This window comes from Capra hircus, chromosome 16 (genome assembly GCF_001704415.2).
Source record: "Capra hircus breed San Clemente chromosome 16, ASM170441v1, whole genome shotgun sequence".
Taxonomy (NCBI): domain Eukaryota; kingdom Metazoa; phylum Chordata; class Mammalia; order Artiodactyla; family Bovidae; genus Capra; species Capra hircus.
This window is the reverse complement of record NC_030823.1, coordinates 71,150,118-71,166,936: the sequence shown is the minus strand read 5'-3', so window position 1 is coordinate 71,166,936 and position 16,819 is coordinate 71,150,118. Positions and strand designations below refer to the sequence as shown.

The window sequence follows — 16,819 nt, the reverse complement described above, 5'->3', positions numbered from 1 at the left end:
CACGAGCAGCGTGCAGTGAGGGCCCGCCCGAGCGCCTTTATTCTTCTCTGGGGCATCAGGAAGTCTTACGCCCTCGAGTCATTTGAAGACTAGAGGCACCTTGCCACTCACTGCATCAGGAGGGTGAAATGTGGCAGCAGAGATCCTGGCATAAGCAGAGAGGCTCTGAGGGAGAACCACTCTCTCTCCCGGCCCTTGGGGGTAATTCTGCTTAGGGGACGTAACATGGAAGCTGGAACAATCTGTCCAGGCAACCCCCGAGCAGACAGCGCACACCCACTGAACTGGCTAGCTCAGGAGGATTAGAATGAGGAAGTGGAGAGTTCTCAGACCTCCTGGACTCAGGATACACACCAGGCTTGTGCAATCCAGGTCCTCGCCGTGGTCCTCAGACTAAGACGCAAAGAGAACAGGCCAAAATCTCCTCCTCCCTGGTACTTCCCCTGGGATGAGTTATGTTTGCAGAGTGCCGAAGGCACAAATATGATCAAGGGGTCAGGGAGGAGGTATGGGTGTATTTCGAGGCACGAGAAGGAGTTATCCAGACCAGGAAGCAGGGTGGAGTGTCTGAGGCTGTGCTGGGAAGGCCCAGAGGGAAGCGGGGAGCTGGACTTGGAGGAAGTCCAAGAACCCGTGTGCCATGTGACTGGAGGTGGAGAGTCAGGAGGAGGGGCCAGCCGGGTCCTGCTGGGTCCTCCTGGGTTTGTTGTTCTCAGATTTATTTCTATTCAATAAATATGTATTGCATGCCTATCATGGCATTGTGCTAAGTGCTGAGGGATATGATATCAAGAATGAATTAGTTCTTAGCCCCACCCACCAAAGTATATTGAAGAGTTACGGTAAGAGTAAAGATAATAGGAAGCAGAGTGCTATGGGGGAGAGGAGATGCTGGTGGGAACCATTCTCAGAAAGAGTGCTGGGGATAAGAAAGAAAAATTTAAAGCATGCATAATCAATTTTCCTGTTCAATATTAAAAAAAAAAAAAAAAAAAAAAGAAGAGTCTGCTGTAACAGCCCTGTGATGCAAATTCCACAGGGATCATCAGTCCCATTTTGAAGGGAAGAGTGAGCTCTAGAGAGGTTTAAATGATAGTCCGTGACCCACAGACTTTCCCCACACCCCGGTGCAGCCTCCACATGGAGAGAGGCTTCCCAGTGATCCCAGTGGTCATCCTCTGCAACCTCACCACCGCCCCCGCCCGCCCCAAACAGCTTCTTCTTCTGTCAACACTTAGAGACCTCTACCTGGGGCAGGCACCAAGCTGGGTGACAGGTAAGAGGATAAATCAGAGGCTGCTTTGGCCTTAAGGAGCCATGACCAAGGAATTCACATGTGCCCCAGAACGACTTCTCTGTTACGGAAATGGAATCCATGACCCTCAGCTGGGCACACAGACGACCAGAACCGAGGCTGCACCGCACTTAAGTGTGGCCCTCTGCCCAAGCTCTGGTTAAGGCGAGGGGTGCGGAGGGGTGGGTGCCCCCCTTGGGTCCTGCCCTGCCCTCCTCTCTCCCTGCCTCCTCCTGACCTGAACAGGATGGGAGCTCCCTTGGACCAGGGAGCCCAGGTGCCAACCTAGTTAGGATGAAGCAACAGGCTAGAAGGAGGCTGCCTGCCTGACACCATAAAGTTGCCATTTCAGGCCCCTATACCTGGACTGCTGGCTACATGAGACAAAACAAGCTTCTGTCTTATCTACTATTTCAGGGTTTTGCTGGATCGACCGAACCTACCTCCTAGCCAATTCAGGAGTCCACTATCCGGTGGGGCTGGAATGTGTTTGTATCTATGGGAGTAGGTATATACACGCCTATTTCCTTCACCTGTTCCAGGAAAAAGCATGGACTTCCTTATGCCTGCAGGATCAGACAGTAACACGACGGTGGAGGCTCTGATAGCACATTCAGAGCAAAAGCTCCAGCGACTTGAGCTAAACACCTTGGTAGTACCCACTGACCTCCCACCAGCCCTGAGTGTGGACATGGAGCCAGGATCTGCTGAGGAGTCCTGGTGCATCAGGCCAGCGGCCAGCCAGGGACCCTGCTTTAGGCATCCACTACGTACCTCACCCCAAAGCTGCTAAGATCTAGGCTTTCAAGCTAATTCTGGAATACTGAACTCTCCCTCATGCATTTGTAGCCATTTCCCTTGCATTGTCTGAGCCCATGGAGGAGCGAAGGTAAGCAGAGTTCTGACACCTTGTAAATCTTGCCTCCTGTCTGTAGTGAAACCACAAAGCCCTTGTTCTTACCGGGGTGCGGGGGGGGGGGGGTGTGGAGGGGGGGAATGCTGCTGGCAGTCTGTGATCTCTGCTTCGTCTCCTGCAGTTTAGAGACATAAGAATGTACATCAAAGACAGACAGACACCGTGGAAAGCTTATCCATTTGCTTTCCTGTCCAGGCCATGAAGATCTGTTACTAGGAATAAAGCCTTAGCTTTCAGTGTCAGATCTTATCAGATTGTGCTGTGGTGTTGGGTGCTTAGCCTGTATGTTTTATTGGATTTCTTTTGCCAGAAAAGAAATCAGGGAATGGAGAGGCTCAGGAGGTCGAGGCTCCAGGGAGAGGCGTGCAGTTCATCCCAATTCTCACAGGGATGTCTCCTTCTAGAAAGGTTGGTCTCACGTTAGATTTTGTAGGAGAGCTCAGAGACGTTCAAGAAATACTTGTTTTCTCTGGAGGTTGGTATAAAGGAGAACAGCTGTTCTCTGCAAACTATCTCTGTACTAGAAATGGGGCACTGGTGTAGTTCAGCCAAATATCTGGTTGATGAAAACCAAGCAAGAACCTATAGCGTCATACACCAGGTGCAATGTGAACTGTCTCTGACTCTCCCAGGCAGTTACTAGATTGGGAGTTCCCAAAGGTGGGGTTACATCTCACCACCCTTTTGCACATGGTTCAATCCAGCTCAAGGTTTGGCCCAACCTATTACAGATCAGGCAGTGTTCCAGGAATTAAGGGAGATAAAGCAAAAAGACAGGGCTTCATTTCTACATTCAAGGGGCTTACAATGTAAGGAGACAAAACTTACATGTGTGAAACGATGAAGTCAAAACAAACAAAAGTGTAAAACCAAGATATGTGAGAGGCTGCTCTAGGAAATCAACCAGGAATATTCACTGAGAGGACTGATGCTGAAGCTGAAACTTCAATACTTTGGGAGGAGCCAACTCACTGGAAAGGACCCTGATGTTGGGAAAGATTGAGGGCAGGAGGACAAGGGGGTGACAGAGGATGAGATGGTTGGATGGCATCACCAACTCAACAGACATGAATCTGAGCAAACTCCAGGAGACAGTGAAGGACAGGGAGGCCTGGCATGCTGCAGCACACGGGGTCACAAAGAGTTGGACATGACCGAGCAAGCAAACAGCAACAAATCTAGGCAGAACTACTGAGACTTCACGGAGAAAAAGAGAATGGCGCTGGCCTTCTACAGGAAGGCAAGGGGATTTAGACACATGAAAGAGACGGATAATCTCCCCAAGCAGCAGGGGGGAAAACTGGATGGTTGGGGATCAAGAGAGCTGGTTTGGGCTCTGCTCTCCTTTCTGTAATGGCTCAGGTTCTTGGCAGTGTTATCTATACTGTCTCCATGTTCTCACTGTTGAAGGGGAACGACTGGTCCCTATTCCTGATGGCTCCTGCCTGGAAGGCAGCTCCAGGGGCACCACACTCCTGGCCTCTGTTGTGCCCTCATCTGACTGATGAGTTTGGAAGGAAACCCTGCACGTGTGCAGGCCAGCCGCTTCTCTGTCCTGGGGATCTGCCTGCTGGAAGCTTATCCTCTCTTGTCTCTCTGGTGGTCCCTTCTGCCAGCAGAACAGAGCTACAGGACAGAGCCTCCCAGGTGTAGGCTTGTGCTGGTCAGCAACACAAGGGTGGGTCTAACCCTGGCTCTTAATATTGGGAAGCCTTCTTGGATGCAAATATAATGCATATTCTCCAATATCAGCTTTATCACAAACGTGAAAGGTGATATTTTGACTGGTACCCATCATACGTATTGTCTCTCTCTCGGTTCAGAACTCCAGGAGAGATGAATACAAATTATGAAGCACCCCTGAACCAACACCTGCCTCTCTTCATCTCTCAGGCTCCTCTAATCATGCTTCTGACCATACTCTCAACTCTACTCACAGTAGTCAATAACTTCTCCTGATAACAGCCTAAAAGATATTTTTCAGTCCTCAGCGTATTGCAGCTCTTTGATTCTAAGATATATTTAAGCTGGTCGGCATGCTTTATCTCTGAAATCAGAACATATTTTACAATCAATGATCTATCGCGGTTTAACTGGCAGCATGTTTCCTCGGTGGCCATGGGATGTTGGTGCGTCTTTATCATCCACAGCATCTGCTAGACAACGGAAATGTAGTTCTGAAGCACTTGAAAATGCCCTTTTCTGCCCCTCCTTGGCTTCGGTGACATCCCACTCCCCTGGTCTCTCACCCTCTGCAGGTGGTCCATTTCAGGCTCCTACCTGTGACCCATATTAAACAGTGTCCTTTGGGGCTCTGCTTGAGACCTGTTGTTTCTTACCTTCCCCTCTCTCTCCAAGTTTTCTCAGCCTCTCCTCTAGCTTCAGGTGCCATCAGGATCGCAATGATCCCCAAGTTTACACCTCACGTTTTGACCTCTCTTCTGAGTCCAGCATCTCCCATCGGTTACTTGAACTTAGCTCAAACCCACAGACCCAAAGCTGGAACTAGTCCTGCTCCCAGGAAAACCTGTGCCTCCTCGAGGGAGTGTCCCCTTCCCTGTGAAAGTGGTCCAAGTCATTTCAGACTCCACCGTCTTGCTTGTCTCCATATTCAATAAATGACCACGCTCTGATCATTTGAATCTTGGATCTGTTTACTTTTCTCCACCCTGTGAAGTCGGCTCAGGCCTCTCTCATCTCTCAGCATCCTCCTCACCAGCCTCCTTGCCTGCTTTCCTTTCTCCTCACAGCAGCCAGGATGATCTTTCTAAACACAGATCAATTCCGTCACTCTTCTCCTTTAAAGTCTTTGTGGGTGCTGCCCTTCTGCCAGGGAACACTCACTCTTAAATCTCCCATCCTAGTCCCTAGCCCACTTCTCTGCTGCACCTAGTGGAATTCAGTTTGCCATGGAAGTCTCAGTTCAGATGCCACCTCTGTCAGGAAGCCTTCCTTGATTTCTCCTGGCTGGGCTGAATTAGATGCCTGTCTTACAAGCTCCCATAGTATTTTATTCTTTGTCCTATTATAACTCTTGGCATTCTATTAAATAACAGAAGTGAAACTGCATATTCACTTGTCTGTTTTCCTGGTGAGACTTAAGCACTACAGCTGGTTTGTTTATGGAATGAACAAATCAATATATGAAAGATGGATCTGAGTGGAATAATATACAGTGGGCCACGATCTAAAAGACTGAGAACGCCCTAGGATGGATGACTTTGAGGACAGGACTGGTCCCGGGTCCAAGTATCCTCAGGTGGCTATGTTGTCAGCCTGACTCTAGAAGGAATTTGCTGACCTGCTCAGAAACACACCCATAATTCACTCTGATCCAGCTTAATGCTGAGCTGAAAATTTATGGACAGATCTAAAAAGAAGAAATAAAAATGATGGATGTTAGAAATTATCCTATGATATAACTGCTTTCCTTAAAGGAATTAAAATCTCATCCAAATATGGGTCACCGGCCTTCCTGGTGGAGACTCTACTTTTCGCAAACAACATTGGCATCGCTCTCTGAATGGGGGCACCACACATAAATGGTTACATTAAACCGATGGCTTGGAAACATCACGACATCTGTTCTTCACAACTGCAATCAGATAAAATTAAATTAGCCGAATGTTTCTCCACTAAGTAAACAGATCACAAATCTTCCACTGAAAGCAGGTGATGATTTTCTAAGATTGCTACAGATAACAATTCAAAATTGACTTGATTTCCCTTCTTTTGTTTATACAATATGTATGCATTGTAGAAGATAATTGAAATATATTGAAAAATAGAAAATATGGGCTTTATGTTTTTGACCGATAGAAAAGCATGCAGAAAGCTTCAGTTGACACTTTGGTACACGCTCCATCTTTCTTCCACTCATATGCATTTTTATGTAAGTTAAGGTTACTACATACATACTTACATATTCCGTTTTTCCACCCCCCCCCCCCCAGTTAACATTATATTTGAAACATTTTGCATTCCAATAAAACTTCTTATATCATCATAACAATTGCCCTTGATTTACCATAATTTTTTAAAACCAATCCTCTCTGTCTGGGCTCTACAGTTATGAGAATTTCCTTTAGAAAGCTCTATTAACTCTCCTAACTATCAGTGCCTTCACTGGGACTACAGGGACTACAAACCAATCTTTTAAATTGCTTAAGCAAAAACAGCATTAGGAGCAAGAACCTGGTCGTCCTTCCCACCCTCACTCAATGCATACATTACCGGATACAAATGGTTCTGCATTTCTGAAGTTCTGTTCACGCTATGGCTCCTGGCTAGGAGTGCGGATTTAATATAATTGCTTCGGCTGATGGAACAGCTATATGAATATTAATGTTGGCTGAAGTGTTTAGAGAGACACTTAAACAAAGCTTCCTCCCTTTGTGCTGAGCACGAGCAAGAGGTATTATTATATGGTTCACAGCAGCAGTGGTCACGCAGCCACTTAGCAAGTTCCCAGGGGAATGTGGAGGAACATTGCAGAAGACGGAGGTGCAGGAAGTGGAGGGTGGGGGAGGGGTCTCCCCTCAACCCCTTAGAAGGGAAACGTCTCTAAAGGATTTAGCTTCTCTGTCTCTAACACAACTAGGATTTACACAAAGTTATTGCTGCTTTTTCGACTTTTGTTAGATAACCAGTCTGCCTTTGTTGTCTAGTGGTTCTCCTTTCCCAGAACTGTTTGAAGGAGGAGTTCGGAGGACCTGCTAAGATTAATGCTACTTTTTCTGATTGGATGAGGAGATAACAAAAGAAATGCTGTCAAGATTTCTTTTGAAAAATAAAATGTTATTTTTTTCAGGTTGCATCCTAATAACTGAAAGGATATGTGAAACTTGGAGCAACGCTTTCTCAAGATCTACTTAAAATTTTTTTTTAATTTTCCTGATTTTGAAAGTAGCATACATTCTTTTAAAGAATACTTGAAAGACAAATATAAAAAAGAAAATGAAATCCCCTGGCACCTCAAAACCAAAGTCACCAACTATAACGTGGTGATGAAGCTGTTGGTGGACTTTTATCTATGAATGTTTCTTCCCACATAGCTGAGGTCACATTACATTAAAAAAGTGTATTTTATTAATCTACTTATCATAGGAGCTTCTAATATCATTTAAAATTCCTTGTGAGCATTTTGAATGACTACACTCTCATTTCTTTTAAAATGCTCTGAAATACTTGGTCATTCAGATAAGCATCCATATATTCTCTCTGCACCTATCTTCCCCTTGATTTCCTATTCCTTCCTCTGAATCCTAAATCTGTCTTGAGCCCTGGTTTCTTTTCCCAGTTCCAGACGTGCTTTTCTGAATAGCTGTGGAACACTCCACTTGGATACCCAATTGCCCTTTAAATGCAACAAGCCAAAGCCAAGCTCGTCATTCCCTCGCACCACCCTTCCTCCTGATTGGCTATTTCTGTTGCTGGTGCCTCCATCTCCTCACCCACCTGGACATCAGTCACCTCTCTTACCTCCCCATATCTGCTCCCCACATCCTATCGTTTACGGCCCTTCAGACTCTCCTCCCAGAAGGTCTCATCCACCTGTCCCTCACATGCCAAACTCAGCAAATACAGGATACCCAGTTAAATCTGAATTTCAGATAAATAGATACATTTTTAGCATATATATATATATATATCAGTTCAGTCTCTCAGTCATGTCCCACTCTTTGCGACCCCATGAACCACAGCACGCCAGGCCTCCCTGTCCATCACCAACTCCCAGAGTTTACCCAAACTCACATCCATTGAGTTGCTGATGCCATCTAACCATCCTCTGTCGTCCCCTTCTCCTCCTGCCTTCAATCTTTCCCAACATCAGGGTCTTTTCAAATAAGTCAGCTCTTTATATCAGGTGGCCAAAATATTGGAGTTTCAGCTTCAACATCAGTCCTTGCAACGAACACCCAGGACAATTTCCTTTAGGATGGACTGGTTGGATCTCCTTCAGTCCAAGGGATTCTCAAGAGTCTTCTCCAACACCACAGTTCAAAAGCATCAACTCTTCAGTGCTCAGCTTTCTTTATAGTCCAACTCTCACATCCATACATGACTACTGGAAAAACCATAGCCTTGACCAGATGGACCTTTGTTGACAAAGTAATGTCTCTGCTTCTTAATACTCTCTCTCTCTCTCTCTCTCTCTATATATATATATATATATATATATATATATGGCCCATTCAATATTTAGGAAATATTTAAGCTAAAAATTATTCTTTGTTTATATGTAATTCAAATTTAACTGGATGCCCCTGTTTTATTCGGCAGCCCAAATCCTGTCTCAGTTTCTCCTGCCCACACCTTAACACCTTTCATCCATACTATAAGCCATAAGTCATTGAATAACCTCCTTGTCTCTATGTCAAATTCATTAATTTTTGCAAATCGCAGCTTTAATGGTATCGCACTTTACTCACCACCCTTGGCAGTTTCCCACTGCCTAGTCCCTCAGGCTCCCATTTAGAAACATCAACAGGCTAGCGCACATTGCCTCTCCAGCCCACGTCCCCCTGCTACCTCTCGGGCCCAGGGCAAGTGCTGGTCTCCTGGTTACAGATCACCCCATACTCTCCGTTCCCTGGCCTCTCACACGGTTCTCTCCATCTATGATACCCTACCTCACATGACCAAATGCCGGCTCCACCTCCACAAAGCCACCACCCCAGGCTCAGCCTTCACCTCCTTGTACACAGATCATGAGTAAGCTTACACCATCATCTTGAAAGGTCAGAAATAGTTGAAAGTCAGCAACTTCACATGGTTTTGGCTAGTGTAATATAAGATCCCCTCTCTGGTGCTTCCCTGCCTTACCGTCTTCCCCATGTTCATTTCTTCAGCCCATCCCACAAAGAAAGAATATCAAGTAGTGACTGGCTACAGCAACGTTTCTCAAGTACAGTCCTCTGTCCACCACAATGCGTGACATGGAACCATTCCATGGAGTGAGGCAGGGAGGGCAGATGCCAAGGCCCCACCCTGGAGCTGCAGAATCAGAATCTGCAGGGAGGGCCCGGGATCTGCATTGTGATCACGCTTTCCAACTGAGACGTCTGCTTGCTAAAGCAGAGGACCGCTGCCCTGCACAGAATGTCTCCTCCATCCACTCACACCGGTCCCTGGATATGCCACAGGGTTCCTACCTCTAACGACCCTAGAGACTCTTGAGGATCCTTCCAAGCCCAGGCCAGTTTCTATCTCCTTCATAAACACTTCCCTGTTCACACAAGGAAGTCTAGAGAAAGAAGTACAGTGTCACTTGTCACTAATCATGCATTTTTCTTCCCAAAGGGAATAGAACATTCATCCACAATAAGGACTTTTCTCCACACCCCCACCCATCCCAAAGAGACCAACACCAAGTTAGGCTGTGACAGATGCTAAATAAATGCCTGCTACACTAATGTCCATCCAAGGTCAATGGACCCAAAGAAACCAACTCTCTAAGCAAAGATGAAAGTACCTTCCAAATTATGAACTGTGAGAAGGGAGTATTTTATTAAGAAAAAGAAAAAGAAAGATTCCACCTGTGAACAAGCGTTTACAACTTTATGCATATATTTAAGGAGAATGTCCATGTCAATCCTAGTTCAACAATGACAGAACTGCAAGGAGAAGGTTCATCCAGACTTACTGTGCCAGGGCCTGCCCATCAACCTCCTCCCTGGCTGCTCCCTTCCTTAGGCAGACTCTGGCCCATCCACAAGTCAGAAGTGCCTCCTCTAGTTGAGAGCCATGGCTAGATCGATTCCAAAAAGACACTGGACTCAACAGAATAAACGCATCAGCTTTCCTCCCTCTCCCCCTCCGACTCTATTGCTTGTCAGTTGCTGCTGGAAACTATTCTCTCTCCTCACCTCCCATCTCCTGGAGGTCCTTCCCCCCTCTGTTCTTTCTGGCACTTCTTCCCCAGCTCCTTTCCATCACTTTACTCAGGTCCTTGTGATTTCTCAACTGAGCCTCCTGACTAGCCTCCACGTCTCTGTATTTGTGGAAACCAAGTCTTCACATCTTTCCCATGTTTAAAACCCTCTATGGGCCCCTTATCCCTCTAAGATACAGTCCAGATCCTTATTCTGGACCATAGGGCCCTTCATAGTCCTGCTTTTCAGTTCAGTTCAGCTCAGTTCAGCAAACATCCCACACTGTCTTCCATGTGCTGGGCCATGCCAGACATCTCAAACCAAAGGACTCAGCTCACAGGTGACAGAAGGGTAAACGTGCCCTTGATGCAGTGTGATGGACTTAGCAGACCACAGGAGGCCTTGGAGACTCAGCCACATGGTGGGAGCTCCTGCAGGGAGTTAGTGAAGGACAGGGCTACAGTTAGATCTCCAGTTCCACGTCCAGGGCTCTTTCCACTACTCACTGTAGCCTGGCAACCAAGATGTCTGTCTTGCCCAATATGATGAACCAAAACACAACAAAAACGGAAGACGTGCGATGATCCATGACTAAAATATGAATTAAGTACTAAAATGCAAACCCCATAAAAGTTACTACAGAGATGCTAAATCACAGTGAAACAGAGACATTTAAATATTGCCCATATAAGATGGAAACGGAGAGGTAGATCACACTCAAGCTTAGCCCTGATGAAAGCTCATCACTCACTTATGTTGGTCAAGTAACACTGAGATAACAACTTACTTGCAGATGCTAAGAGTGCCACCTGGGCAGCGATGACATGAGTACTTTTTATTCTGGTATCTATGAAAAACTTAAAAGAAGATTACTTAAAAATCTAATGAATAAAACACACAGGCTAAAGACTTGAATTTATTCCAAAGAGCCAAGAAACTAAATTGGAGAAGCCATGAAGTGATTTCTAAGAGAATTCCAAAAGGAGCTTAGGAGGATATCATCTCAAAAATCAGGCAGAGAACCTCACAGGGAAAGGAGAACACAAGAGATCATCTGGTATATTCTCTGTCCTTGGGGGACAGCATGGCTTTCAACCCGAGAGAGATGCTATCTACGTCTGCAGGACCATGTTTTTAAACTGCAGGCTGACAGCAGGTCAAGACAGCAATTGAGTGGGTCATGACCGTCAGTTTCTTTCTAAATGAAAGAGAATAGAATCTAGTAGAAGATACGAGGTTGCATCTCACACAGCAGCATTAAGTACTGGGTTCATGTATAACTGTGTCTGTGCACATGGGTATGCCAGTTCACAATGCAATACATACTGAGTTGCAGTCAAGAAAGCTTGACACTCTTCTAGAAAACTTTTATCAGAGAGGGTTTCCTTTTTAATACATACGAAACACATTCAGTTAAGAGTCCTGACCCTTTTCCTTGTTCTTGGAGTCTGTGCTAAAATTAAACAGAGAATGGGGGTGGAATATCAGAACTCGGAGGAGGAAGCAAATTAGCAGAGTGTAAATGAGAGAACTGGTAACAAGAGGCCAGAGACCAAAGGAATGAGATGGATGAGTTCTGGGTCTTTTCTGAACGCCTCCTGCTTTATGGTAACTAAGGATTCCTTGGCTATTCTCATTGGAGCACTGGTTACACAGTAGTTTCTCAATAGTTACGTGTCCCATAACCTTCAAGAAGCACCTGTATTCTCTCTATGGCAACAGTTAGCAAACAGTATGATTGGTATCTTTTTAATAATGTCCGTCTCCACCATGTGCAGCAGCTCCTTGAAGGCTGGACTCACATTTGGTCCACTGCTTCATCCCCACCTCTATGACAGCTGACAGTAAATTTCAAGCGGACTGAAGTGAAAGGCATCAAAGGACCATAAAACTCTAGTTCTAATATCTGCTGGATCCTGAACCCTCTTCGTAAGAACAAACTGATTTCAGTCCATTGAGCACAGGATATTCTAATTCGAGAAAAACAACAATAACAACAAAACTCTGAAGTTTCCATGGAGAAAACTGCTTGGACTCTCGTATCTCTCGGCCCAGAGGCTCAGTTCATGCAAAGGACTTGTGCCATCCTTTTATAGAGTAAGAGTGTCTTGAAATGTCAAAGATTCTTTAGGAGGTCAAACTAGGACCTACTGTTTGGACTCAGTCTGGCTCCTGAAGATACCTGCTTTTTCCAGGCTGCACAGCCTGAGGGAAACAACCACGCTGAATCTGAAGCTGTTGAGCTATTTCAGAGGTCCTATCCACATTGCCAGCTGGAGCTGGCAGGATGCCCAAGAGGGCCCAAGGCAGAGGGCTGGATTTGGAGAAGCAGTCAGTTGACCAAGGAAGTCAACAATGAAACAAGATCTGGTTGTGTGTGTGTGCTGAGCTGTGTCCGACTCTTTGCAGCCCCGTGGACTGTGGTCCACCAGGCTCCTTTGTCCACGGAATTCTTCAGGCGAGAATATTGGAGCAGGTTGCCATTTCCCACTCCAGGGGATCTTCCCAACCCAGGGACTGAATCCATGTCTCTTATGTCCCCTGCATTTGCAGGTAGATTTTTTATCCCTGCGCCAATCTGGGAAGCCCAAGCTCTGGTTGCTTCCCCACAAGAGGCCCAGCCTGAGGGGATATGAGATGAAGCTGGGAAGTAATCATTTGACTTCCTCACCCTCTGCAGCTCTTCCAACCTCCATGCCTAGGTGGCCAAACCCAACCCCTAATAGTGCAGCAGTTTAGCTTGGGGTGGGGGTGGGGGTGGGGTTGAGGGCTGATTAGGAAGCCCTGAGTGTGAGTGTATAAGAGGGATGGTACTGGTCTGAGGCTACACTCCTTGGAAAGGCATATGGGAAGTTATCAGGGAGGGAAATGGGTGAAAGACACCCTACACCAAATGATCAACTCAAATTCAAATTCAAGAGAGAGCCCACTAGTTGCTAGTTACCCTTCTTCTCAGCCAGGCAAATGTCCAGAGAGTTATCACTGAAGGAAAGTCCTCTTTACTGGGGACACTGATTAGTGTTAAAGGTAGAGATAAATCTCTTCCCTGCAGCAATACTAAAGCAATGGTTTAACCCTTTGTGTGTGCTGTTCCTTATGCACAATCAAATCTGACATCTCTGTGGATGAGGAAGGTAAGGGACAGAACAACTCGGCAGAGCTCAGTGGGTACTAGGAATCCAAATTTTACTTGAACGAAATTTCAGCCTCCATCCCCTGCTGCATCTCTATCTCAGTCTCCTTCCCACCATCTGCCAGCGTATGCCAAAGAATACCGAGCATCTTTGGGTTACCCTGAGTGGAGTGTAATCAAGAGGGCAAGTTGACTCAGAGCCAGGGGAGAAAAGAGGCTGGATATCATATACTCCCAAATCAAGCAAAAACAAAGTTCAGGCTTTAACAAAGGATGCTATCCATGTCTGGATACTTAGTTTGAATCTCAACTCTAATTCAGTGTAACAATCTCTCTCTGTCTCAGTTTCCTAAGAAGGCACACCCAAAGATTAAAAAAAAAAAAGTCCAAATGTGTGGCAGTGTCCAGCAAACTGAATGAGCCAGCAAACTACATGTGTTACCATTAGGACCGCAGTGCTGCGCAGTGGAGCAGAGCCCAGGTTCTAGAGTTTGAGGCACTCCAAGATGCTGACTCCATGGACCTCATCAACCCTGAGATCCTAGGAAACTTCTCTAACCTCTCTGAGCTTTCATTGTCTCACCTACACAATGGTGATAATAAAATCACTTTGTAGGGTTACTGTAAAGACGAACTGAGGATCTGTATGTGAAACGCCTGGCGCAGAATAGATGACCATAAATGGTGGGTATTATTGTGGAGGCTTGCCCCCTCGGAGAGGCAAACGTGCCCCCTAAAGAGGCATTCTGCAGCTGCCGCCAGCAACCAGATGAATGTCTCCAAGGCCACAAGTGCTCAAGCACCGAATACACACGTGTTCCCCCATGCTCCCGCTCCCCCGCCACACTCCCTATCACAGGGCATGGCACACCAGCTCCCCAGCAGATCCTGCATTCCTCATCCACTGACTTCCTTCTCCCCCATAGCCAATCCACCATCAGGTGCTGTTGATTCTATTTCTTAAATATGTCAACTCCATGTGCTCCTCTGCATCTGCCCAGCACGAGTAATAGTTTAGGGCACCACCAGTTTGCCCCTAGATAACAAACTACCGCACAATTGCACTCATCTCACATGCTAGTAAAGAAATGCTCAAAATTCTCCAAGCCAGACTTCAGCAATACGTGAACCATGAACTTCCTGATGTTCAAGCTGGTTTTAGAAAAGGCAGAGGAACCAGAGATCAAATTGCCAACATCCGCTGGCTCAGCGAAAAAGCAAGAGAGTTCCAGAAAAACATCTATTTCTGCTTTATTGACTATGCCAAAGCCTTTGACTGTGTGGATCACAATAAACTGTGGAAAATTCTGAGAGAGATGGGAATATCAGACCACCTGACCTGCCTCTTGAGAAATCTGTATGCAGGTCAGGAAGCAACAGTTAGAACTGGACATGGAACAACAGACTGGTTCCAAATAGGAAAAGGAGTACGTCAAGGCTGTATATTGTCACCCTGCTTATTTAACTTCTATGCAGAGTACATCATGAGAAACGCTGGACTGAAAGAAACACAAGCTGGAATCAAGATTGCCAGGAGAAATATCAATAAGCTCAGATATGCAGATGACATCACCCTTATGGCAGAAAGTGAAGAGGAGCTAAAAAGCCTCTTGAAAGTGAAAGAGGAGAGTGAAAAAGTTGGCTTAAAGCTCAACATTCAGAAAACGAAGATCATGGCATCCAGTCCCATCACTTCATGGGAAATAGATGGGGAAACAGTGGAAACAGTGTCAGACTTTATTTTTTTGGGCTCCAAAATCACTGCAGATGGTGACTGCACCCATGAAATTAAAAGACACTTACTCCTTGGAAGAAAAGTTATGACCAACCTAGATAGCATATTCAACAGCAGAGACATTACTTTGCCAACTAAGGTCCATCTAGTCAAGCTATGGTTTTTCCAGTGGTCATGTATGGATGTGAGAGTTGGACTGTGAAGAAGGCTGAGCGCTGAAGAATTGATGTGTTTGAACTGTGGTGCTGGAGAAGACTCTTGCGAGTCTCTCGGACTGCAAGGAGATCCAACCAGTCCATTCTGAAGATTGATCGCCCTGGGATTTCTTTGGAAGAAATGATGCTAAAGCTGAAATTCCAGTACTTTGGCCACATCATGCAAAGAGTTGACTCATTGGAAAAGACTCTGATGCTGGGAGGGATTGAGGGCAGGAGGAGAAGGGGACGACCGAGGATGAGATGGCTGGATGACATCACTGACTCGATGGACATGAATCTGAGTGAACTCCGGGAGTTGGTGATAGACAGGGAGGCCTGGCGTGCTGTGATTCATGGGGTCACAAAGAGTTGGACACGACTGAGTGACTGAACAGAACTGAACAAGTCTCCAGCTTCATCTCTCAACCCCCGCCTTCCCTCTTCAATTAACTCGGCAACTACAATCACCTTTCTAAAGTGTAGATTTGATCATGCCTTTCTCTCGCTTGAAGCCCTTCATGGCTCCTCAATATAATATCCCAGTCCCTAATCTGGCTTCTAGAGCCTGACACAATCTGCCTAGAGCTCAGCTCCCTTCCTGACCCCACGTCTCACCACGCCCCTCCTTGTTGTGTGTTCCAAGCCATCTGAGCATGACAGCTGTACAAATGAATCATGCTTGCTGTCTCTGTGTAGTGATTTCACACATGCCTTCCCCTCTGCTTAGAATACTCCTGTGTCCCTTCTCTTTTCAGTGCTAACTCATGCTAAAGTTTTAGCTTTCAACTTAGGTGTCATTTCTTCCAGGAAGCCACTCCCAATACTTGAATCCTGGGCAGGTGTCCCTGCCACTATATTCAAATGTCTGCTTATTATTCCTCCCCCAGCAGAGCTCCTGGAGGACAAAAAGAAACATTTTTGTTATTGAAGGATCCTGAGTGCTTCAAACATCACCTGACACAAGACAGGCACTCAGACATGTGTTTGTTGGATAGATGCCTAGATGCTAACCACTGGGCCAGCCCTGTGAAGCCATCTCTGGTTGAAGGGGGCAGCGAAGCCAAGCCACCAGGAGGCCTCCACCCAGCAAAGGCAGTACCTACCTAGAATGGCCACCACCTCGTCATCCTGGATCACCTCCAGGGAGCCGGAGACCACGAAGCACAGGCTGTCGACGCTCTCCCCTGCATGGTAGATGAGGTCCCCGGGGGCGCAGTGCACCGTCTGGAACTCCATGGCCAGCGCCCGCAGGCAGCCGTCGCTGGCCAGCCGGAAGGCCGGGTGCTCCTTGAACACCTTGCGGTTCAGATGCACGCAGATGTCCGCTCTCATGTCCTTGGGGCAGATCTGCAGGACCTGGCACGGAAAGAAAAAGCATCAGCATCCTTGCTGTGGCCTCCAGCTTGCTGCTCTCTCAGCTCCCCAGGGGCTGAAGCAACACCCACTAGGCTAGACCACACTCTTCAAGGCACCAGTGGACAAGACAGCCTCAGTCCCTGTGGGAGAGAGAGACAGGGGCCCCCAAATCTGTGCTAAATGCTCAGGTCAGGGACTTGAGAGCCAAGGGGCTGGGAATATGTGAGACCCTTTTGACAAGCAAATCCAGAAAGGCCTCCCTGAGTGGGTGACAAATACGGTGACGTCCGCATAACGTGTCAGAGGGAGCCCTA

The 16,819-nt window shown here is 46.6% G+C and overlaps 1 protein-coding gene across 2 annotated transcripts in view; it reads right to left on the bottom strand.

Annotated features, from left to right (window-relative positions):
- Positions 1–16,819, bottom strand: part of KCNH1 (potassium voltage-gated channel subfamily H member 1) — a 417,456-nt gene that overhangs the window by 96,573 nt on the left and 304,064 nt on the right. For both annotated transcript variants that reach the window (XM_018060769.1, XM_018060768.1), the window contains exon 9: positions 16,253–16,505. In XM_018060769.1, coding sequence (XP_017916258.1) covers positions 16,253–16,505 — 253 coding nt within the window. The remainder of the gene's footprint in view (positions 1–16,252; positions 16,506–16,819) is intronic.